This window comes from Nanorana parkeri, unplaced genomic scaffold (genome assembly GCF_000935625.1).
Source record: "Nanorana parkeri isolate BGI_ZX_2015 unplaced genomic scaffold, ASM93562v1 scaffold169, whole genome shotgun sequence".
Classification (NCBI taxonomy): Eukaryota; Metazoa; Chordata; class Amphibia; order Anura; family Dicroglossidae; genus Nanorana; species Nanorana parkeri.
Window position 1 is genome coordinate 699,299 of NW_017306437.1, and position 26,263 is coordinate 725,561.

Here is a 26,263-nt window from a genome sequence, read left to right on the forward strand (position 1 = left end):
GGTAACGTGGGCCGTGCGTTCCTGCGTTCCATGATACCCCGCTCACACTTCCCCACTGCCTCAGGAACAGGAGACTGTCACAGGCAGAGAGGGACCGCAGCAGTACTCACGACCCCGCGTCTGAAACACCACAGCAGAGCGATTCGGAGGAGAGCTGCACACGTCTGTTCTGCAGACAGCCACGCTGAGGAAAGGAACGCCCCTTCCGCCCATCCGAACTAGGCCAGGCACCAGAATTCTCCACAGGAAGTGACAGCGGCCGAATAGGGCGCCTGCCCTCAACGGAAATGGCGGCACCAGAGTTCTCCACAGGAAGTGACAGCGGCCGAATAGGGCGCCTGCCTTCAACGAAAACGGCTCCGGAACGAAAATGCGGCCGCGGTGCGACCCGCGGCCGAATTTGACCTCAGACATCCCCAGACACCCTCACACAGCCCCCGCATGTAGAAGTAACGCCACAGAGGGCCCAGCAGACGGCCGACACCGACTGACAACCCACACTGCACCCTTTAGGTATGGGGAGGGGGGAGAGAGACAGACAGGGGCCCAGTGTAATACTAAGCTGTGGCCCCCCGCCACAGGACCAGGACCCTCACAGCACGTCGCCCACATGGGGGACTGGTCAGTCAGAGAGCCATCCAGCAGGTAGGGTGCACCCGCACGTCCCCAGCACAGGTCCATACATACCATACCAAGCGAATTCCCCCAGTATCACTGATTGACTCTAGCAGCACGAAGGGGAAGCCTCACCTCAGAACGTGCAGGAAATGGCAGGAAAACGTCCCCAAATGTGGTAGCGGCGCCGCCAGCCTGTGTGGGCCGTTGTGACTGTCAGGCCAAGACCTCCAGTCATATGCACCCCATTGGGCCAAAAAGCCCACAGGCGTCGAGATATCACTGTTGCAGCCGAACCACCGTAGCGGGACTGCATGCGCTCGTTGGTCGCACAGGGGAGACTCCAAGGATCTATAATCATCCAGTATGTCACCCTGGCGACACTTTCTTGAAGAAACAGCGAAGAAAAGGAGGAAAAGAAAAAAATTCCAGAGATAATTTTTTTTAGCTCCTTACTCCTGACGCTAGGCAAAAAACTGGAGACTTGTCAGCAGGTGGGGGGTTGGGCCACCAGCAGGGGCCGCCCCTAGGCTGTCTTTGTCTTTTGTTGTGTGCCTAGCGTCCTTCTCCTGCAGGTGGCGATATACCAACAGTACAGGATCTACGATCTGTTGCCCTGTGTCCTTCAATGAACGGAGAAGAAACTTATTTTATGTCCTGACTTTAAATAACACAAGCAACATATACTCACAGGCAGTTCTTTTCTAGGATGACAACACTTGTTCAATTAGGCACACTGCCTAATTGGACTACAAGCAGCCATGCCAATGTACAGTACACTGAAAGGTTATGCCATAGTCACCACAAAAAAAAAAGAGAATGCACGCCTGTTACTGACAGAATTGTACAAAACTCAGCCTCCTTCAGTCTTTTCTGAGAGTTTAGTTCCACTTTAACACCTTTTAAATCCATTACACTCACCCTTGTGTTGCCTTGTCACCCTCAATGCCCACCTTTGCTACAGTATCCTGAGAAAACAAAAATAATTATACAAAAATGTAATGCTATAAATTGGGGATGGACACATTAATGTGTAACTCTGGAGCCAGATAGTCTAATTTAAGGCTCAAAGGCAATGTTCAGGGTCTAAAGAATATGTACTTAAGTAAAGCAAAGCACCAGCTGTAATGTTTCAGGCTATATACTAGGCTTTTCCCAACCTGGTACAGCTATCTAGACTATTTATTATAATATATAAAGTGTGTAAAGAGAGTATAATAAAAGTGTGTAGTGCAGTTACCTGGGTATTTTCTTTCAGTGCTTGATCTTCTTGCCAAGAAGCCACTGTTCCAGGAATAGAGAACTCCACAGTAGTATTCGAACACTTCAGTTCAGCTACATATGTGATTTTAATGATGACCGTTGCCCTGACTGGCAAATTCCCAACACTCACTGTGAAGACATCCTACAAGAGAAAAGTCTGTATAAATACTTATTACTATACTATATAAAATACTAACATGTACAGTATCATGACTATCACTCAGCAGCACTGCAAATGACAACAATATATACAGTGCTTACAAAAAAAAGGTGATAGGTAAAATACAACATTATCAAATTAATTGTTCACACTTGGGGTTTGTTTAATGATGTAGTGGAGTGATGATCAGAAGCCCTAGCAATAAATAGCATCATTTCATGCAAGCACAAAACATTATTGTGCCTTATTTTGTGAATTTAAAGTGTATGTCACATGACAGTATGTCCTGTTTCACTCCTTACCGAATAAAAAATTACCTGTGTATCAGGCGGGTGCTTGAAGTGACCACGGATGGCACCGTGCAAATCACAAAATCCAAAAATGTCACCAGCACACCATTTGAACCCTCTCAGGGTCCCCTTCATCAGGCTCAGAATGATGTCATTCTGAGCCTGATGAAGGGGACCCTGTGAGGCTCCGAAAAAGGTTGTACTTGGATGACTTACATGTGTCATTAAATTGAATTTGCTTCATGTTCAAATGGTGTGCTTTGACATTCTTGGATTTTTTAAAGTGTATGTGACCCCTATCAATTAACTTCTTGTTTGCTCCCTTTTTATCTGTTAAATTAAAAGTGTTTTGTTATATTTATTTAATAAGATGTGGCAGTGTGTGGCAATGCCACAGTGTAATTTGGCGACACAGTCATCTAAAACTGTCAGCCAGAGGGGCCGAGAGGTTCCAGAATCTGAACTGTTTTGCAGGGAAAAAGCTAGCTTTTCAGTCCCTTCTGGGTTTTCCGGATTGTAGATGGTATCTGGAACGCTGGAGATTTTTAAGAGTTCTGGATGAGATGAAATCTCCAGTCCTGGAGCCAGGTGTTGCCGCTGATCAGGTGGCTGAGAGCAGCATTATTAAGAGCCCGGACCAGAGCTCAGGGGAGGGGTTGGTGTGGTGTGCGTTGAAGGCACACGAGGGACAAGCCAGGTTTGGTGTGCGCTGAAGGTACACGAGAGCCAAGCCAGGTGGTGTGTGGTGGAGCCACACAAGAAACAGCCTGGGACGTTGGAAGATTTGGAGAGGCTGAGAGAGCCAGACACACAAGGTGTGTGTGTATTGGAATCACATGAGAACTGTGTGAAAAACTGCTGAAAGCTGCTAAATGGTACAAAGTACTTCAAAAGAGTTTTGTTAAGGAAAACCTTAAAATCCTGGGACACCCTGTGAATGAACTGGACAACCTGAGACTGGTGAGATTTGAGAATATGTAATTTTGATGAAAGACAAAAAGACTTTGTGGGAAATGTATCAAAAGTGGAGCAGACAAAATGTGGAGCAGTTGCCCAGGGCAATTAATCAGCTTCTCTCTTCAGTCTGCTCAGGTAAGATTTGAAAATAAGACAAAGAAGCTGATTGGTTGCAGTGCAAATCTGCTCCAGTTTTGATCAATTCCCCCTTTGTGTTTCCTTATGCAGAAGAAAAGATTATTAGTTGAAGTACATGGATTGTTAGCCTTTGTGTGAATAAAGACTGTCCTTTTATGTTAAGACGGTTTCAAGAGTGATTTCTTAGCGCTCACCTTTGTGCTAAATATCCCCAAAATATTACAAAGTGCAAAATAATACCTATCAATCCTGCCAAAAAGCCTATGCAGTTCTGTGAACTGGGCATTGTTATCTCAAACAATTTTATCAGCTTCTGTCTGTGATCTACACCACCCCCTCATGCTGTGGAGAGGGGCAGGTGTTCTATAGTTTTAACACACTTCCTCTCCTAGGCTGATATCACTTTTTCTCTTTACTACAGTACAGTTAGTGAACGTTATCACCCTATGACAGGAAATGTGTTACTAGCAGTATCACTGGGCACACCGCCATATGTAAGGACTGGTAAGCTGCAATATATTACATTTTTAATGTAACTTAATCAAATTCCCACATTTTTTTATTGCAGGGATATTCTGAATTTACTGTAGATATTTTATTGATTGTTGCTGTACTCTGAAAAGTGAATTCACAAACATAATTGCATGGCTTTTCATTTAGTCTATTAACAATGGGCATAGAAAACCACTATGGAGGAATGTCCTTACATATTTCATTGTGTTTTTATATCTCTTCACCGACGAGCTGTGATTAAAGAAAGCACTTGATGTATTCAGTATTATTAGAGGGAATTTCCATAATTTGACTCCTACATGCAACATATAATCACCGTATAAACATACTTTTATACTGGAAACTGTGTATAAAACTTACAGGTGCATCTTGATCCATAAGATAAGCCCCATGACCCTGGCTGATAGCTGTTCTGTACTCCTGATGTGCCTGTTGCTTTTCCTTAACCTAAGTATAAAATGGGTATCAGTAGTCTACAGAATACAGAAAATCACTTTAGGAAAATGTATATCCTATACAAAATTGTTTCACCTCTCCAACAATGTGTTTGCCATTGATAAATGCTTCAAACCCACACACAGCTGCTGTGCTGTCCAGAGGAAAAACATATTTGGCTTCTATTGGGAAGAAAGAATTATTCTTGTAGGTCTGGAAAATGACAACCTATTGGAGACAGGAGACATAAAGTAAGTGGAGGAAAAATGGTAGCTGGCTCTTGGGATCAAGTGTGTGAAAGTCACGCATACCTGAGCGGCAAGGTCCATTATTCGAGCTTTGACATGAATGCTCTCTAGGGGAATCTGTTGCCCATCCATGCCCTGAAGACCACCTTTTGGGACATTTGGGGTTTCAGGAAGAGCCTCTAGTGGATCATCTGTTAAAAGTATAAGCACACAATGGGTCTAATTCGTGAAGCTAGCTGAAGTGCAATTACGTGAAGAGAAACCATGTTTACTTCAAGCACTCAAACTTTACAAAAAGTAAGCTCCTCTTTAACAGGATTGGCTGTTTGAAGTGGACAATTCCTCTCCATATGCACTAGGCCCACCTCTATCTGTCTATATTGTAAAACACAATGCTTTCTCAAATATCCCTCAGATACATCCCAGCTCAATTTTGTGCTTTGAAATTAATTATGATGTATCCAAAAAGATGCTCTAAGCTATATAAGAGCTCTAAGCTATATAAGAACGGTGAACATCCATTTGCTGATCTCCTTCCCGCTAAATGGGGCCAGAAGCAGTGCTGATTGCATCACTTCCTGTCCCAGTCCCTTAAGTAATTTTCAGGCCTAAAATGTGGATTAAGACATGTGAAAACCACACAAACTCCTTGGCAGCAAAAGGGTTAAAGAACAAACACTATATTTAGGATTACTAAATATGCACATGCAACCACTGCGACCATGAAAGTTCTGTCAGTGATGAGAACATGCTGTACATTAATTGCAGAATACATTTTGATAACAATAGGAATAGTTACGCCAACAGCAGCAGCCATATACAACAATTATTTATTTACTTTGTTTGAAAAATATCAAAATCATGGGTTTTTGGATGGGGGGGTTGGAGACAGGCCCTTTACGGTTTCTTGCCCTGAGGCTTCTAATTACGCCTCTGAGCCCGGGTCTGATTTACCATGAGGCACAGTAGGTCTGGATCTGGTTGCATAATATGTTAGTCCCATATAAATATGGAAAAAACAATTTTAACGTATATCTAAAGTATTTACTTTCAGTTCTGTTTACACAACAGGAAGTAAGAAGAAATCTCTATAAAGTGAGGGAAATCCTCAGACGGTTGTCAATGGAACAAGTGACCCAGTTGGAAGACCTCCTCTATTCTTGTTTTTGAGGCGATTTTTTTTCCCAGTAACGGTAACAGTGGTCACCAATACAAACAGAAAGGGGGAATCTTCTTAACAGGGTCACAGACAGCTTTAAAAGCCTGATAGGGGTTCTAATCTCTCTCCACCCTATCCAAAACTAATTCTGTCTTTAGATACACTTTAAAACTAAAGACCTAGAACTGCATGGAATATTGAGATGAGATCAGTGACTTCTGCAGTCTAATAAAGGCATGATCACATCAAATACCAGATCATAAAGTACGATTTCCTTCCAGTAGCCTTTCAACCCTGGTATTCCAAAAACCTTCAAATATTTTACATCTGTTGTCAGTTCAGGAGATATTAAATTCTATATAAATATAGAACACATTTATATAATGTGTTTGGAGGCTTGCAATAACTATATGCATATGCCAGTAACCTACAACAACCAATCACATTTCTCCAGACTACTGCAGTCAAAGCAATGAAATATATTTCAAAGAAATATGGACTCCTGATGCCAACTGTACATGAATCTTTTTCCAATTTTATGTTTTCTAGAAATGTCAGCATTTTTGCTGAACTCCTTACCTTCAGTGAGCTCAAAACTTGTCATCTGCTCATTCTCCTCTAGTAAAGTCACTGCAGGTTCACTCCTTAGATTAGGAGTGTCTTTGCTAGTGCAAAACTGAACAACGTATCTCATCTTCACCTGATTTACATCATACACCACATATTCATCATCCTGAAAAATATACAAACATATCACATCACCCTTATTAAATTCTAAACAACAGCAACAACTAAACCCTATTTATTTATTACTGTAATGCAGTCAGGTTACTTCTTTTTTTTTTTTTATACTGCAGCAGGGGGTAAAAATACCTTGTGCTGGCTGCAGGATAGAGAGCCAGACGGCATCTTTCACACACAATGCAGTGGCCAGGCTCCAGTGTTCCCATAACACTGCTCCAACCAATAGTGCTGCTCAGAGAGCTAAAACACTATTGACTAGAGCAGTGTACAGAGCGGTTTTGGACCACTGGAAAGCAGAAACCACTACATTGTGTGTGTGAGAGCACCATTCAAATTTCTTTTGTGCTACAGTATTTCAAACCTTGCTGCAGCATTTAGAAATTGAACATAAAGGAGAATAATATTTATTAAATATATATGCAATAAATAGGAGCTGTACCGGAATTTTAACTTAGCTTAGTGAATGTAGTGGAAATACCTAATTAAGCACATGGAACATTGAAAAAAAACAGGATTTGTGCTTGCACACGTTTGGATGATTGAGGTCAGCACAGCTTTACCTTACTCAATAAGTGAAGTTAAAATTCCCTTAAAGGAGAACTATGGCTGAATGTATGATTGTTGGAACTACACATTGCATATATCCTACTTTGATGTAGTTACTCTGACGTGTCAGCCGTGAGAGGCTACGGTGCAGGCGCCCGCAGAGCCAGCTGGATCTCATTTACAACAAGAGTTGTGTACTAGGTTGCCATGGCGCCACTGTTTAGGGGTGGTACTAGCGGCCAGTCGATGAGACAGTGTGAGAGACTGCAACCCGATTGTGGCGGCTACAGCAAATCATTAAAGAGACAGACAGCCACAACTGTACGAGGTACACTTTCCAGTTATTACTATTATGCATAAAGTGTCTCTTCGTACATTATGCAGAATTTGGATGAAATATGACGTCCAAGTGGGAGGTACACGTTTTAGTGAATTTCTGTGATTGGTTGATAGTTTCTCTCTGTTATGTGTATGTATACAGTATGTATACAGTATATATTAGCACTTCATGTATTGGTGATCACACTTTTTGTTTTCCTAAAGAAGGGACCACCCGGTTCCGAAACGTTGCTTTATTTATGTGACATCACGATGGTCAATAAACGAGATTGACTGTTATTTGCTACGGAGTGTGAGTGACTTTTTGGTTTGATACGTTTGATGTGCGGAGGCATCCGCAGTCACTTCCAGCACCCCCAACTTTCTACGTGAGCTTGATCCGGTCAGGAGTGCGATGGGATCCACTACATTCTGATTGCTTGGGAATCCAGTGTTCTATCGAAAGAACACCGGCTTCACTTCCCGCAGCTGCCTTGCTTCCTGACCACTCAGGAAGCCGGGCAGTGGGTCATGAGGTGCCTTCTCAGGAAGCTGGCTCCATGCTCTCATAGCACTGCCGGTCAGAGGAAGATCTTCCTCTGACCGGAAGTTCCGATATCGGAGGTCAGTATCGGAGCATTTGGGCGAGTATGAGTAACCCTAAACATAAGTCCTGTATGGTCAGGGCTATATGTAGTGCAATGTTTTTAGCAGATTGCTACATTTGTTTTTTTCCTGTCCCATTGTTTGGGATGTTTATGTATCTTTTGCCATATTCTTTTAAACCGACCTCTTGTTTGTATAGTTCGTTTTTTGGGATTTTTTTATTTGAAAACCCAATAAATGTTTGTAAAGAAAACAGTGGAGGAATTAGCTAAGACAGGAGCAGACAGAATCTAGAGCAGCTGCATATACTAACCAATCGGCTTTTATCTTCAGGTTCTCCAGTTATGCTTTAAAAATTAAAGGTAGAAGCCGATAAGTTGTTCCTGTTCTGACAAAAGAGGAGGTGGTTGGAGGTTGTTTTTTTTTTGCAAAGGTTGTGCAAGGCCGCACAATGAACATTGCTGGATCTGGGATGAAGGTAAGTATGTTAGTGGGAGGCCTGCACTCAGGTTGTGTGGGGGAAGGGGGGAGAATTAAAGGTGAAGTCGTCCATTTAGCAACTGATTGATGATCACTGCCAGCTACCTGAAAGAGAATGTCAGTATGTACAAACAGCACAAAGATGATTTAAAAAACATTACTTACAATAAATTGAGAATTTTTCCATACATCGCTTCGGACGCCGTGTAAACTGTGGAAGCCTTGAGGTGGTTCAGTGATGCTGTAATCTCTCTTATCGACATCTTTTGTTTTACCTAAAGCCACATCGCAAACCAGTAACACCCGCTCTCCACTGAATTTAAATGCTTCTGTATATTTTACACTTGTGCTGCATGAAAAAAACCAAACCAGAATTGAAAATCCAATACACACTGAAAGCGATAATTTTTTTCACGTTGGTTAGAAGGAATTGTTTTTTGGAGTCCCTCCAGCTGTCATGATGACCTTCTGGTCTTTAGTACTTTCAGTCGCTAACCAGTATGTAGATAAAAAAATTATGACTTCACTTGGACTTCTCTGCTTTCATCATGTGTGCTGAGGCAAATATTTCCCTCTGTGTCAGGTGTCATTGAAGATTTAGTTTTTGTCTCCTGAGATATTACCTTTGTTAGGTCTACTTTATTTTTTTTTTTCAATAATAAGATTTTATTACGGTTTTTCAATACAAAAAGTACATAAATACAAAAGTACAAAGCGTACAAGGGTACACAGTGCAATCACGTCCGATTATCAATACAGTATCTCAGGGTGCATTTACATTTCCTCACTATAAGAAGGTGTGCATATATGAGTTCCTAACGTCCAACAGTCGCGTTGTCAGCAGCGTTATACATCAAGGCATCATCACATTGTGAGGAGCAGTAGCAGTAATTCGGGTACTGTACATTCCCTACCTAAGGCATATTATGAGGTGACATGGCCGTATTGCATCCTGTGGGACCGGACAACATTAGACGTAGGGAAGAGGGGGTAAAAGTATACACACAACTCAAGACCGGGGTAGGAGAGACATAAGGGGGTGAACAGTAAGGGAGACACAAACAGGAGGGAAGGCTCCGTCGGATCCCACAACTGAGATGAGTCCACAGTGAAATTAAACAATTATATTAGCGGCAGTGCGTCAGCTCACCTCCCCACCAGGAGATACCCCGGCTCATTACAGGGCCAGGAAAGCTGCTGTACCCATATACAAAATCCAGGGGGCCCATAAGACTGCACATTGGGCCTGACGTTCATGTAGTGAGGCCGTCAGTTCCTCAAGGCGCATAATCAGACACAATTCTGCAATCCATTCCTGCACAGTCGGGGTGACCACTGTGTTCCAATGGCGAGGGACAACATTGTGTGCCGCAGCCAAAAAGAAACAAAGCAGGTCCCTCTTGACAGAAGCAAGGGAGCCCGGAAGAATAGAGAGAAGGGCTATTTTAGGTGATGCTGTTAGGTCAGTTCACCACACATGTAGGAGAGTGCCCTCTGCAGTCAGACACCTCCAGCAGGATGAGGATCTATCGGGAAATATCTTATGTAGGAGAGTCGGGCTTCTATACAGCGGGTTAGGATTTTATAGCCTTTTTCCTGAGCCGAGCTGGCCACCGAGATTTTATGGGTTAGCCTGCACGAGGTCCAGATTTCCTCTTCGGTAAATGCGATGTCTAACTCCTACTCCCATCTAGACATGAATGAAAGGTGGCCCTGGAACCTTGTCGTAAGTAAATGGCTGTATAGTAAGGAGATGACATGGGTGGGAGGGTTGCCTGGGCTACAAAAGGGATTTGAACCAGGTAAATGGGTGTTCAAGAGTGGCCCGATCCCTCATTGTGGCGTAAAACGCACAAAGCTGGAAATAGAGCAGCCACGATCCTGGCATATGGGGACGGTCTGCAAGTAGAGTAACCAGGGGTTTCAGGTCCATCCCCGTGAGAGCTTTTGTCAGAGGCGAAGGTGCATTGGACGACCAGCAGAGGAAGCTGGAGGAAATACAGCCCGGTTGAAACTCGGGGTTATCCATTATGGGGGTCATAGGTCCCCCTGGGGGAGACAGGCCATGAGTCCTAGCCAAAAGGTCCCACCCTCTCAAGAGGGGCAGAAGAGTGAAAGGGAGCGTTGAAGAGCGGGGGCGGTGAGCAGGAGTAAGACAAGGTACCGAGAAAGGGAGTACTGGCGAGATGTAAGTTTCTAGGGATACCCAGAGCTTGTGAGCTTCATGGTGTTTCCGATCAAGAGCGTGGGTAAGGAGCGTGGCGTAATAATAGGTCTTCAGGTCAGGTAGGGCAAGGCCCCTCGCATCCTTTGGGCGGACCAAAATGTTGTAGGCCAGTCTCGGGCGTTTACCATTCCAGATAAAGCGAAGCAGTGCAGTACGTAATTGACGGAAAAACGAAGATGGGAGAGTAAGAGGAAGAGTCTGAAAGAGATATAGGAAGCGAGGAAGAATATCAATTTTAAAGAGCGCAATCCTTCCCATCCAGGAGTGTCGTAGGGAGGTCCAAGTCTGTAGACGTGAGATAGTAGATTGGAGAAGCGGAGCAAAGTTCAGGCGATAAAGGTCTGCATGATCCGAGGACAATAGGACGCCGAGATATTTAAGAGCAGATGGTTGCCATTTAAAATGAAAATGTTCCTTGAGGTGGGTAACCTCCGTTGAAGGGAGGGAGACGTTCAAGGCCTCGGTTTTATGTAGGTTCACCTTAAAGTTGCTGACGAGGCCAAACCTCCAAAATTCCTCTAACAAGAAGGGGAGAGCAACACGGGGGTTTGACAAGTAGAGGAGAACGTCGTCTGCATAAAGGCCCAGCTTATAGTGCTGGTTTTGGATACATACCCCTTGGATCGACGGGTTGTGCCATATGGCCTTGGCAAGGTGCTCCATGGCCAATACATACAAAAATGGGGACAGTGGGCAACCCTGTCCCGTTCCATTCCGAATAGAAAAGGGAAAGGACAGGGAGCCGTTTACCCGCACCCGGGCTGTGGGGCAGTGGTAGAGGGCCATAACTTCATCCACAAACAATTTTGGCAGTCCAATCTGTTCTAGTGTAAGAGTAAGGAAGTTCCAATTGAGGCGATCAAACGCCTTCTCCGCATCAACCGACAAAAGGCACATAGGCAGGCCTGAAGATTTAGCATAGCACATGAGTGTTAGCGTCTTGACAGTATTGTCTCTGGCCTCGCGGAATGGGACAAAGCCCACCTGATCCAAATTAATAAGGGAGGGGACATAGTGACTTAGGCGATTCGCTAGGAGCTTAGCGTATAGCTTAAGATCCACATTGATAAGGGAGATCGGGCTATAATTAGAGCAAAGCGTCAGATCTTTGTCGGTTTTAGGGATAATCGTGATATGTGCTTCTTGTGATTGTCGGGTGAAGGGGCAGTCCGCGGAGATGGAGTTAAACGCAGAGAGGAGTAGAGGGGCTATCGGGTCTCTAAAGTGTTTGTAAAAAGCACCAGTGAAGCCATCAGGTCCCGGACTCTTCTCGGAGGGAAGTCCCCCAATGGCCTCTGTAACCTCCTCCAGGGAGAAGGACTCCCCGAGTAGGGCCGCAGCTTCGGCCGGGAGAGTTGGGAGAGGGGTGGCCGCGATGTATGAGGCCGCCTGTTCCAAGAGGTCCAAGATCAGGAAGGAAGCTCCCGGGGCAGGTATGTTATATAGTTCGGCATAGTATGCCTGGAACTCCTGCGCAATCTGGTCAGTGCTGTGAACCACCTGGCCATTTTTCGTTTGTATTTTAGGGACGTAAGTGCGCGTAAGTAGCGTTCGAATGGAACGTGCCAGCAGACGACCGCACTTATCATTATGTTCATATAATGATCTGCGCAAGGACTCCCTGTATTTTAGGGCGCTGAGATCCAGGAGGGAGCGGAGATGAGAACGTTTCTGTTCCAATGCTAACAATATGGCGGGATGTAGCGATTAAGGTTGAGATTGCGGACTTGATGGCATCTACCGCGACTAGGTCACTTAGCAGCGCCTGATGAAATCGCCACGGAAAAGAATGGGGGACCGTCCAGGGATACAGAGATCTAGAGAAACAGGGTAGTGGTCTGACCACACCTGAGAGTCAATAGCAGTGTGGGGGTCCCATGAAAGAAGGTGGTGGGACACCAGAAAATAATCAATACGGCTATGGGAGCAATGAGGGAAGGAGTAAAAGGTGTAGTCTCGCACAGAAGGGTTTAGTATCCGCCATATGTCCTCCAGCTGGAGACGGTGCAAGAGGGTTTTAAGACGATTCAGGTGTGACATAGGGACAGAGGATCCAGAGTAAAATTAAGGTCCCCAATGTATCAATATGTACCCCTCTGCAAATGTCTCTAACCGGCAGAGTATGGCCAAGAAGGAAGGCAATGGGGACTGGTTAGGTAGATAGACATTAACAAATGTAAAGGTCTTATGAAAGAGGGTCCCTTTCAAGAAAAGGTACCTACCATCAGGGTCTCAATCAACCTGCAGGAGCTGGAAAGGCATTGTGGAGTGAAAGCAAATGGCTACCCCCTTGGACTTAGAAATGGAGTTATTACTAGTATACACCTGTTAGGTCTACTTTATATCTGTAACTCTGAGTAAAGGACAATGGTCCCTTTAAGACATAAAAAAGTGCTGCTTTGCAGAACTGCAAGGAGCTAGATTTTTTAGGAAGAGTTACATATAGAGGTTTATTTATAAACAATTCACAGGAGCCATTTGCCCTGCTAATCTCTGTGAACGGTCATTCTGTGCAAATAGAGGCAAAAATTTACATTCTTTGGATATCACCTTATTCAGGAGAAATATAATACCACATTATTGCTCCTATAAGGGGCTCCATCTAGTGGCGATAATGCAGTATTACATTACATTTAGCCTTATGTGAGAGTACTTGCACAGTAAGAGCTCACACAGGCTTTTCGGAAATTCATTCAGTATAGAAGGAACCACTGTATGAATTCATTCATTAATCAACAATGTAAGAGAATATATGCAATAGCTCACGGGCATATTAATATAGGATACATAGTTGTTTTCAATTATTCCACTTATTTTTGATTTCACATACCAAGCACAGCATATTTTAGATTTCACTGTGGTTCTGATTGCACATTGCTGCAGCTGGTCATTATTTACACATAGTGTTTCCTCCTAGCGCAACTTTTTGTTCTCTTGAATAATTTTTTCTATTCATCAGAAGCAACTGACTCTAATTTTGCCACAGCTGACCGACATGGCAATGTCAAAGACGATCGAGCTCACTAAATCGATCGAATGGAGGATCTCTGGTTTTTTAATTTAGCTCAATCAGTTTAAATGCAGTGAATGGCTGACTGACTGACTGACTGACTGATCATATTGATATGTGTGTAACATTTATTTTTGTATTATTTTAAGCCCGTCCATGTCAGCCTTACTTGAAAAGCTAGTTATGAATTGATGAATATTTTTGCCATTTGTTTTACTTATTGGATTTGGTGCCACGCTTGGGACTTTAGTTGCCATTGCGATGTGCTGGGCTTCTGTTGTGTCTCTATGCCTTTATGGAGGAATGGTCTTCCTCCTGGTGAACCTGCACCCAATTCATCCTTTGCAACACGAGCAGGAAACTGTCAACATTTGTAGAGACGCCCGATCGCTTGTATGTTGTGCCTTCATGCACAACATACAAGCTTCTTAGCCCTCTATGTGATAACAATAAAGTTAAGTGTAAAAAAAAAGGAAGAAAAATGAAAGTCACAAAAAATATTAAAAGTGACACACACACAAAAATAAGTTTCATAACATAATAAAGGGGAAACGGTTTGTTTTTTTTAAATTTTATTTTCGGTCCTTTTTTCATTATATAGTAGAAAATAAAAAACCCCAGTGGTGGTTAAACACCACCAAAAGAAAGCTCTATGTGTCCCCAAAAAATGATATAAAATTAATTTCAGTACAGCGTGGCATGACTAAATAAATGTCAAAGTACTGCAGTGCTGAATACTGAAAAATGGTCTCGACAGGAAGGGGGTGTAAACACCACGGTCTTCATGTGGTTAAAGTAAAAACATGTTTCCTTGTATTCAGATGAAACACTAATCTATCTAGCAGACTCAAATGTATCCATTTTCCATTTACTAAACTTCCTGGAGGAATTAGATACATTCTCTGGATTTCAGCTAAATCGGAACAAGTCTCTTCTTTTTGCCTTAGGCCCCAAACTACTGTATTCACCACGTACATCCCCAGTTAAAAATTGTAGACAAATTTAAGTCCCTCTTAAAAAATATATATAGACAACAATCCACATTGAATCATGAACTTCCTCCAAACCAGAACCAGACAATGGATAGGTATATCACTGGACATTTTGGGAAGAGTCAACCTCCTAAAAATTAATTTTGCCCAGAAACTTTTATATACTGTATATCCTCTTTAATGCCTCTTGTAGGATAGCACAGAAACATTTAAAAGGATTGACTCCATTTGCAACTCCTTCATATGAAACCAACAGGTACCTAGGGTTTTACTGAGAACGCTCAGTAGGGCTGCGGGTTTAGCATTCCCCAGCTTCCATCTGTAATATATTGCACTGTTTCTAGTTAACATACCCTTCTTTGGAGCAGCCAGTATGGAAACAGAGATCGGATAGACTCCTGTTATGGATCTCTACATAACTCTGTGTGTAGAAAGGCCCCCATCTCATATGGGGACACACTTATGATACAAACACCTAAATATTCTCTTTTGTGTCTTTTAAAATATATAAAGATAACTGGTCTGATTCACCAAACAATCCCGTTTGGGACAACCTCTTCTTACCAGAATTTACAACTATTGTTGACATAACCGTTTGACACTTAATTGACATTAAATATCTCAACCAACTATTCAGTAGGGAAAAATGTTGAGTTTTGCCCAGATTGAAGAGTTTGTTCTATCTAAATTCTATTTCAGTTTTCTTCAATTACAACAAGCAACCAAAACCCAACTTGGCACACTAGAATCCACATTTCTCACCCAAAATAGTGGAAACTCCTGTTACAGAGGGATAAAACCAAATTAGCTTCCATGTATTACAGCCATCAATCACCTGCCGCGGACCAGACAAGTTTACAAGACTTCCGAGGCCATACCACTGGGGATTTCAAGACACACCTGATGACTTCCCAACTGTAAGTCACATATTATATATTATTTATTTCAGTTCATTTTGCCAGCCACACCAGGTTCCCCAGCACTTACACAGGTAGTCGCGCTCTTCAGTATATTGTAATTTTCAGCCTTATTATCTATTAAACCTTTAAAGCATAAGACTAGAGAGAAATAACAAGGGTAGATCCCACAATTGACAACACAGGAGGAATATGAGGATACCTTTGTGTCTACCTTCACTTCCTTTAAAAAACAAATTAATTCAATTTCACTATTTATATTATGCAACCCCCAACTATACAAGCTAGGTCTACGCTCGGCACTCTACTGCTTTCGAGGATGTGGCTTTTTAGACTCTCTCTGTAACAAAAAAAAAAACATATATATATATATATATCTTAGATTTACCCAATATTACTGACCGACCAGAAGTTTTCCTTCTCAACATCTCCCAACGTCTCATAATCTCCAATTTTCTGGCCATTAGGCTATCAATACTGTACCTGAGATATTCCTGGTATGCCACACACTGTAGATACTTTAAATGGAAAGGGGCACTGTTCACAAAAACAGAGTAATTCCACAATAGCAATTTCTTCTCCCTAAAAGTATGACACAGAATGAATACATAAGAATATTTACTGTATTTATTATAGCATATACTTTTGTGTTAAATTTAAAATCATAATTTTTCAAAAACACTTATGCCAGCAATTAAGGACTGCGACTATTTGTTCAAAGTAACCATTTAGGTTTCAGAAAATGTGGTCTGAAACATGATCTTTGTTTTTTAAGTTGTTACTTAATGTGAATTTTAATTCTTGTTTGGTAAATCCATAATCCAGATTGGTGGCTACTAGCAAGAACTTCCTAAAAATGGCTTCTCTATTAGGTTCCATGAAGAAACCGCCATGCACATTATGCTGTTGTTCACTGGCTCAATGAAGAAGAATGAAGCTCCCAAAGCCTGCGCAGGACGCAGGTATTGGAGGAGGTTGCCTGCTGATCCATGTTAAGTAGGATGTATCTGTAAGATGGGAACAGCAACAGACGTGGTTGGGACCCATTTATGTAAAAGAAAACCAGCAATGAAGACAAAATGACTAACCCTTCTACATTTAATAGTAGTCACGTCCAGGCGCCTGTTCATTGTTTCAGCATTTTTCTTAAGTACTCATTAGCTCAAAACTCAGGGCAACCTATTCTCCAAATTTCAACTTTGTCTACGAAGTCAGTGATTAGCCCAACCCCTCCTTTCCTTGGCACCTCAAAGGTAATCAGTAAAGCCACCAATGGACTGATAAGGAGGCACTGGAGGTGTGGCAAATGAACGACTAGCATAAATTAGGCTAACCAAATGTTATCATATCACATATCATTACATGCTGTGATCAGGCATTTACATGCACCTGCTGTCACCTGATCATTAACGTCAATGGGTGACAGCTGCCGCTTGTAAACGCCAGATTAGGGATTCCTGCTGCAGGAAAATGCAAGTTCCTAGCAACCCCCCCGTACACAGAAGAAAAAGAAAAAAACCTACCCCTGTACATATAAAATAATACACCCCTTCATACACATAAAAAAACCTACCCCTGCACATATAAAGTAATACCCTCCCCCTCCCTCCATACACTTAAAAAAATATACCCCACATACACATAAATATATATACATACACACACACACAGTATATATAGAACGCTCCCCCACATATAAAATAACCCCCCCCCCCCACACATATAACATTAAATAAAAATAAAATACAGACCCCCCTCTCTTGCTTACCTTTTTGCAGGGAGGAAGCTGTGAGGAGGCAGATCGATCCCTGGTGCTCTAGACCTCACTAATACTAATACAGAACTGAGCTCCAGCCGAAAGGATCTCAGTACAGGAGCTGACGAGTGCAGCTCTGAGGTCTGCATCCGACAGAGATGCAGACCGTGTAGCTGCTCCCACAAGTCAGGTACGCGGTCATCGCGTACCTGACTTCTCAGCTGGCTGTGAGTACCGGCTCTTTGAGACCGCTGATTTAGATTATAAAAAGGACCTGATTCATCAAACTACAATAACACTTCTTGCACTTCTACTCAAAGTGGTCTTACAAGTGACATTACCTATAGTGGCAATATTGACCGTTGCATGGAGGGGAAAGCTTCAGCTGTTACAAATGTCTGGAACGTTACCCTTTTTATATGCGATTCAAAAAAATAGTCTTAGGAGTAAAGATTGCTTTAGTGCAGAGGAGCTTTTGCAGTACGGCTTAATTTAAGAAAACCTAATATCTGTTAGGATATACAAATTTGCATTGTTAATTAATTAATATAAGGAGCAGACTATTTGTATGTTTCAAAAGAAAATGTCATGCTTGCTAAATATCATTCACGTTTAGCTTTCTCATCCCTGGCAAGGTGTACAAGCAGACAGTAGATTTCTCCCCAGCTTCATCAGTGATCAGCACCAGGATTTGTTTTTAACACTGTACATTTAAAGTGAATCTGTCATCTAGAAACAGTAGAGGGAGCCAATATTCTGAATCACTGTTGATGAGAGCGATTCCTCTTCTGAAGCAATTACTTCAGTATGACATGTGCCACCAGAACATAGAGATCTGATTTGGCTCTGCTGTCATAGTAACGACTAATATCAACATATTTTAATACTATTACAGCATGATTTTGCAATATTCCCAAGTTCAAATGAACCACATACTTTTTGGAATAAGCTGTATTTCGCCAGGTCTGCATCATATGGAAAGTCCTTTTCATCTCCTTGTTCTTCAAATTCCTCATCATCTATCAGATCCCTGAAATTAGGAAAGAAAAGTGATCCCTGTGCCAAGAGTATGAAAGAACAAATGTCTTTTTTCAAAGAGCCACACCATGACACTGGTGTTGTCACTCTGTATGTGTCAGCACATGTAGACCAGCACCCAGATCTTCTCTAAAGTGAATGGAGGTATTTAGGGATTATTTAGGGACATTCTGCACATACTGGTCATGAGCACAATGTAAAGTTTTTCAGTGAAATCATGCATTAATCTGACCTGCAACAACCAGGGATTGGCGATGCAAGTGATCCCATAGGTTGTACAATTTTGCTCAATTCCTTATTAATCTTGGCTAATAAAACGTAAGAACAGACCCCACCCAGCAGTCCTCATTACAGCTTTATAAGCCTCAATGGGGGGATCACCTAAGGTGGTGAATAAAAGAGCTAAGAGCTACAGCTTTTTTATATAGTGTATTTGGTTTTGTTTACTTTTTAATGATCCTTTAGGTTTATATAAGAGAAATAAAAATGTTTACATACATTGACCCAAAACAACAGAAAGCAAGCATAGGCAGCATCGAACAGTTTACATGAAGTATACATTGTCATGCTGATCCAAGTATAACCTCACTAGCAGCGAGGAAGATTAACCCTGTGGTAGGTGAAATAATAAAGACTGATGTATCTAAAGTACCGGTATGTAGTCATGGGGCCAGAGGTGAAGTGACTCCTACTCCAAGACCATAGGGTAAAAAAGGGTCTAAAACATAAATGTAGCGCTCACCCCTGAAGGACCCGCTGAATGCCCGGTTCATCTCTAGTCTGTCTAGGCCAGGGTATGATCTTTAGCTGCCCACGCATTAGCATTAACCGCCCTTATTCTAGTGCCCACAATAGCTGATGTCCACTCCAGTAGTATAATGCAGAATAACGTTTTATTGAACATCTTTACTGGGGAGAGAGGTTATAGGGATTCTAGATTTCCAGGGTAACTGACATAAGCTCCAGACTCACCAGACCCGGTTGGCATATCAGTGTAGATCCGCTTGGGAGGCAGCGGATAGCAACTGAACTAGCAGATGAGCAAGGATGAATATAGATCCTCAATAGGAAAGACACCAACCATGCTCCCGAAGTCCTTAGGTTCCAGGAAACTTCAAGAGCCATCATTGGTCCTGGGTCTCTTCCTCTAACAGCAACACAGACCTCCTCCATGTTGGAGGCCTCAGGGAAACATTTCCCTCACACCAGCCTATGCCCACCCCAAGGCCTCAGGCCTAGCCTAGGGGGCAGGCTGAACAGCAACCAGCCCTATTCCATAGCTGGTTCCTGGCTTGTCTGAGCACATGGAAAATCCCTCCAGTAATTGTAACGTATCCCAGCATGCACCACTGTTTGAGAAAATCCCAGTGATTGGCTGCTGTACTGTACATACACTACAGTAGAGTCACACTCCTCACCAGGGGGTACAGGGAATTAACCAGATAACTGCCACTATAATTTCAGCCAGGCTGACTACAGCCCTGGCTATCACTAAATGTCTTGTAGCCACATCACAGAAGGTGATGGGGGCTGCATAAACACAGAGGGTGCATCTAAACAAACTCCACTGCAACACCGCTGACTCGTTAGACCCACACTACCAATCATTAGCAAGTTCAGCTGTAGTACATTTCAACTATATGATATCACTGGGTGACTCAGCCTCGTGTTGTGGTGAACATTTTCTGACTACTGAGTCTGGCTGTTTTGTGATGTGTATATTTAGATTTGCTGTGTTATATTTTAGACTATGAAGTACACATTAGAAGACACAATACATAGGTACATACACAAAAAGTTATAATTACCTTTCAGCAATGTCACTTTTGGTGTGTTTCATAAATTTTGCAAGAAATCTACTTTTCTTATCATCTGCAAAACAAATACATAAATAAAGCAGTACATGTATTTATTATGTCCTTAATAAGAATGCAAGGCTTAGATTATATTTATTAAACCATGTATGGACACCCATTGTCTGTATAGCAACAGGGGACAGCAAGTGTCATCTATAAACTGTGGAAGGAGTGCAGATGCTGTTGATGAAAAGTCTGTGTAGATGATTATAAATTGTTCTGCATTTCCTGCAGAAAGGGGAACAATCCACAAAAAAAGGCCACCTGGCTCCGGTTCTATTCTTAAAGGGGTTCTAAAGTCTGTTTTTTTGCCTATATCTACTGCTGGCAAGCAGTAGATATAGGCAAAAAATGTTTTTAAAAAACCCGGTTTAAACATACCTCGTTGTCGCTGCTCGCTCCCCAGCCGAGAATCCAGATCTGCTCGTGCGGCCGCAAAGGATCATGCGCAGTTCGGATTCTCGGCCGGGAGACGAGCAGAGACGCAAGGTAAGTCTATCGACGCGTGCACCCGCATGCAGACACCACTGGATCGGTAATTGGCTTACAACCATCGCAAGACAAAAGTCTTGCGATGGTTGTAAGGTGTATGGGCACCTTTACTCTGTGTGGTGGAGTGATCGCCTGAGTCTGTATAGCCCCAACAGCAGAAGGAGGAGTGAGGGAGCATCAGCATTTAGTGAGAGCACAGACTTCAGTGCATGTAAGTGTTATCTACTGACACCAGTTTTCTCCTCACCCCATTAGGGTACTATTGCTCTCCCCACCCCCCTGCAGGGCACTATTGTTCCTTGCCAACCCCCCACTGGACATTATTGATCTCCTACAGCTCTCTCCCCCCCCGTTTTACACCATTCTCCTCCATTTGGCATTAATGTGTATCTTACTGGGCTCTCATCCCCACCAATGCCCTCCACAATGCCTGGCTGACAAAAAGCATAATTGTTTCTTCTCCTCCCTCACTGACCACTGATGTCAGGGCATTCTTCTCCCACAGGCACCAACAACCCCATTTTGGATCTCGAGGTTTTGAATGTTTTTATCTGGGACCAAAAGTTCCAGATGGAATCAAACAGATCTGTCAGTGCATCAGCAATTTCTTTTCACCAAGGTGTTGGCCACAGTGTTAGCCCTACTGTTTTCTTGTGGCATTCACATTGTGGAATGTACAATCCTCCTGTAGGCGGCAGTATAAACCAAAGGTTTAAAACTTCCTGTGTCCCTCAATGGACTCCAAGAAAAGCATTTTACAGTGTGTACAACAATCCTTTTGTTCCTATTTTTAGTTTTGTACAGGATCTCATTCCAGAATCTATAAATATTTACCTTTCACTTGTTCCAGGTTCACCTCAACTTCTCTGCTGTCAGACAATCCCACCTCAACAAGTCGATTCTCTTGGGCGGATCTCCAAATGAAATCAGGCTTCACTATTGGTATGCAATGCTTCTGGATATTCTTCTGCTGGGAACTGTTCAGTGCTGCATTACTTAGTACAACGACATGTGTACACTAAAAGACAAGACGCTCTGATCACAATGAAATTCATGTATAAACCATAAACTGCATTATATTCTGACAGTGTGATTTAACCACTATATTACTTATAATGACATCTATAAATTTCCCTTCACTGCAATTTAAACATTGCAGTTAGGTTAAAGCTTGATTGCAGCCAAAAAATGTATGAATAGAGTGCAAAAAAAAGCTAAACTTTCTGTCAGGTTATTTTCTGCCTTAGTCCCCAATGAGGAGATTTTTCCTCACTTACTGTTTCTGTGACACCTGTACATAAAATAGTGGTTGAGAGGATTCATTGCCAATACCTTCAGTGCTAGTAAATAAAGTCTGCCATTTAAGGTGTTAAAGCAGTACTGCATTTTCCAAAAAATGCTGACAGGTAGATTGCAAAGTGACACTAAACTCACGGGTTAAATCTTATTTGTGTATCACTCAGCTCTAGACCCTCAAATCATCTCTGAATTCATGCCAACACTGTCCTTCTTTCTGGAGGGTGGCTACTTTTGTTCCCGATGGTCTCTGTGTGTGTGTTGTAAAGTAGCCACCGATCCAAGATCACTCCCATTATGCACTAGATTTAGTTTACCAATTTGTATCAAGGTTGTAGTCCCTCACAGGAGCGAGCTTGGAGCAGTGGCTACTTTACAACACACAAAGGGAACATGAGGAACAAAAGTAGCCACCCTCCAGAAGGAAGGACCGTGTCAGTATGAATTCAGAAATGATTTGAGGGTCTACAGATGCACAAATAAGGTACAATAATGTAAATAGTCAAGGTACTTGAATACATTTTTAATATTTAACACCTGAGTTTAGTGTCAGTTTAATTACAGAAGAGACACTGTATGTCTTTTCTGCCAAAAAAAGTATTACATCTGCAGCTTAGTGTAAATCTTGGCATGATCTTGTGCTGAGATGAAGAAACGCCTATGTTCATGTAATCAAGATGACCTAACCCAGAAGAAGACCGGGAGAATATGGAAGCACTGATAAGTGAGAGCACAGACATCACATCACCGGAGAGGGGGCACTTTGCAAGGTAAGTGTGCAATATTTTGCAAATGTGCTGAGCATACTTGCACATGATGACAAAAGCTCCTCCAGGGCCCAACTTATTTTTGTTGTTTAGTTCTGCTTTCAATGCGCTCAAATGAGGGTAGAGAGAGAGTGCTAAGCCCTGTGTAAGCTCTAACTACAACAACTAATTGCATCCACAGGGCTTCCATTCCCCACTTCCAAAGGCTCATCGGAGTGGCAGAAGTGCTAAGGAAAGGTGAGCACATACTGCTGTGGATAAGGGACATTAAAACACACCGGTTTCTTTACCCTGCATGGACATTACACAGGATTGTTTTAAAGATCTGTGTGAAGGGAAGGTTTAGTGTTAGGATCTGTCCTAGAGTTAGGCATCAGGTATGTTGGGTACTATTTTTATATTTCACTTTTTTGCTGTACTAAAAACTCCATGCTTAACGTTTATGACATTAGGTTCTTGGTGCCACTATGAGTCAGCCTGACATACCCTTCTGCTTCAGCCTCCCTCCTTCAGTGTGTTGTATCATCAAGTAATGGAGGCAGGAGTGCTGGAGAATTTAAACAAGGCAGTAAAAGTATGACTGTAAGTTCCATGGGAAAAGAGTTGGAAACTATGGTAAGGTGATCTCACCACCAACAATCTTCGAAGAGAAACATGAACCCATTGGGTGACACAACTTACTAGATTTAACCTATTCCTAAAACATTCCTTTTAGGCAGACTAACCCTTAAAATGGTTTAAAAAAAATCTGCAATTTGGGCAAAGAGAAGGCATTCTTAAATCAAGGCCATTGTTGTCCACTGAAGGAACACAAGAGCTACTCTTGTCCAGTTGCTATGCCACTAGCTATGGCTAATATATTATCAATACATAATGTATGCTGCCAGTTGATACACATACCTTTTCATTGACTACAAAGGAAATGACTCCTCCATTGGAAGTTATGCAGGTTTTGAGGTTTTTCTTTTCTTTGAATGGCAAAGAAGTGACTTTGAGGAAGAAAACACAGTCTGAAAAGATGCCTACACCCATCCTAGAATTGAAATTAAAAAAAATGTTAAAGTACTTTGAACTTTGTATTTTTCATTTTAAGTCAGGTAGATATAAAATGTTATGTAAGAATAGTTCCAGTACAAACAGTAGAAAAGCTGGCCGCACACAAGATTCCATTGGAATAGTTTAGTCAAGCTTGTACCACTGGTGTTCCAGCCCAAGATCCGCCTTTCAATGCATTTCATCCAATCACGGGTTTAGTTATAGAGATTCTCACACTGCATGCGTTAACTGTGCATTTTTGTCTAGGGACCGAATAAAGAAGATATACCCACCTGATCCTCGATCCCTGAATGCTATACTGGTGCCTGCAGCCTCTTCTCCCCTCTGCCTTGGCATCCTCATCCCTAATACACTGTATTAGACGTGATGACTCAAGGTCCTTAGACTGCTGGAGCCCACGGTAGAGGCAGCGAGGACCGATCTAGCAGCCAAGCTTCTCATGCGCCATGATGCTCATGACCCTCTGCTTAACCTCCAGAAAATTCAAGGTAGCATGCCGCCATGCTTTGGCTATGGTTGGAGGGTGGCCAGATAATTAAATGTCATTACTTAATATCCTACCATTTCTAGAAAAGTTCTAAGTAGGCCTATTGAGTACGGTTTCCCAAGGATCATGGGCCAAAGTGCAATTCAAAACAGACCTTAGTAAATTATAAACCCATATCCACAGTTTTTATGCTTTTGGACTCTGCCCCCAAATATGGAAGATCGTACCCCAAGCACCACAACCATGAAAACACAGAGGGAAAGTTCCAGTCGCATACTTGAGGATCCTATCAGGTGTCATGTACTAGCAAAACAGCATCTTATGTGTGTTTTCTTGAGCCAAGATATTGGGTGAGCATTTGGTCGTGGCAAGCCAGATCTTGCTCCACTCAGACAGATCCAAGGATTTCCGCCAGATTGCCTTCCCAGGTGAGCACAAAAGCAAGTTTAGACTCACCCACTACTTTATACAATCCGTGGATTATAAAGTCATTGATGGATGTTTGGGGCTAAATTACCTACTGGCCTCCTACATCTCATGACAAATATAGCCAGACCTTCTCCTCTACAATCCTAGCTGTTTTCTATCTATCAAGGAACTGGAGTTTGCAAAACCCATGATAACAGATTCCCTGATAAAAAATATATATCAATGAGTGTTTAATGAAATGTTCTAGTCAAGAATGAAACAAATCAGTTTTACATGGATTAAGCTCCGATGATCTTTTTGTTGTAGGTGTCATAACCCATGATTCTTTTACAAACTACATCAGCATTAAACAGGTACAAGTTCTTTTTTATGGTCTCCATGGTGCAGCAAAACATTATCTGGAACTGATAGCTTTGGCACAAAGAGTTTTGACTCCAGTGGCAATAATTATCAGATGAGCAGCAGCCACATATAAAAACCACTACAAACTCTACAATTTTTGAATACCCGTTCATTCCTGTGTGTGAGCTGAATTCCACAGGTAGGCTAGAATACACCTCACCATATGAAGAAATTGAGCCACAGCACTTGCACACGATGGGGAGGCAATAGGGCCGTTTTAGAATATTTTAAAATCTGCAGCTTTCCTTAAAATAATACCTAGGGATACTGCTAGACATTTCCTTGTTGAGGCTCTTCCTCTTATGAAGTGACAAGGCTCCATCCCGGTCTCCAAATTGTATTCTTGATTTTTCATTCTGTCACACAGACTCCAATGGGGATTGCAGGTGGCCATTTCAACACATATTACGCAGGCATGGTCCACTGTTGTCACCATCAGGAAACCCACCGTGGGAAATGCCATGAATCCATTGCTGGACTGTGTTCATGTAGTCAGAAAGTGGTTGTAAACAGGCTACAGGAGATGTTTATGATACACAGTGCTTTATCAAACCTAACATTACTCAGATAGGGTATACATTTCCCTCTACTCCCATTCTTGATGCTTGAGGCATTGGCTCATTTAAGTGTTCCATCTTTGCAGCTCCAGGAGAGTTTTATAAATTATAGGTTATATACGCTATGCATTTATCATTTGTGGGTATCTAATAAAACAATATATTATTAAACAAAACACCTGCTTCCACTGTTGCAACTTCTGGGATCAAGCAGGGAACATAACAACCACCTACATACAGATTTAACCTCTAGAGAGATAATTTATTAATATTCCACAATAAACTATGCATAAATTAAATATATCAAATCTGTAACCATGTACAAAAATCCTCCCCAACACAGACTGAGTATAAATCACACACATTATAAACACCATGACCGTATGAGTCCCCAATAAAGAATTGCAAATACTGTAGATGTCATCCCATCCTAATACTCAACACCTAGTATTGTTCATAAAAGTGGTAGGCAGCACACTGCAGCAGTAGAATAATTTTTAATTCAAACA

General features: G+C 42.2%; 1 protein-coding gene across 1 annotated transcript in view; it reads right to left on the minus strand.

The window, feature by feature from the left end:
* LOC108785582 (poly [ADP-ribose] polymerase 4-like) overlaps nucleotides 1–23,855 on the minus strand; it is a 60,076-nt gene extending 36,221 nt beyond the window's left edge. Inside the window, exons 1-14 of the mRNA XM_018554672.1 lie at nucleotides 23,724–23,855; nucleotides 21,595–21,778; nucleotides 20,221–20,284; nucleotides 18,311–18,404; nucleotides 16,102–16,200; nucleotides 12,511–12,694; nucleotides 10,272–12,381; nucleotides 8,638–8,821; nucleotides 6,358–6,511; nucleotides 4,683–4,810; nucleotides 4,468–4,599; nucleotides 4,297–4,383; nucleotides 1,856–2,020; nucleotides 1,537–1,583 (exon numbers count right to left, since the gene is read on the minus strand). Of these exons, the coding sequence (XP_018410174.1) occupies nucleotides 1,537–1,583; nucleotides 1,856–2,020; nucleotides 4,297–4,383; nucleotides 4,468–4,599; nucleotides 4,683–4,810; nucleotides 6,358–6,511; nucleotides 8,638–8,821; nucleotides 10,272–12,381; nucleotides 12,511–12,694; nucleotides 16,102–16,200; nucleotides 18,311–18,404; nucleotides 20,221–20,284; nucleotides 21,595–21,778; nucleotides 23,724–23,855 (3,764 nt within the window). The remainder of the gene's footprint in view (nucleotides 1–1,536; nucleotides 1,584–1,855; nucleotides 2,021–4,296; nucleotides 4,384–4,467; nucleotides 4,600–4,682; nucleotides 4,811–6,357; nucleotides 6,512–8,637; nucleotides 8,822–10,271; nucleotides 12,382–12,510; nucleotides 12,695–16,101; nucleotides 16,201–18,310; nucleotides 18,405–20,220; nucleotides 20,285–21,594; nucleotides 21,779–23,723) is intronic.
* Between the last annotated feature and the right edge of the window lie 2,408 nt (nucleotides 23,856–26,263).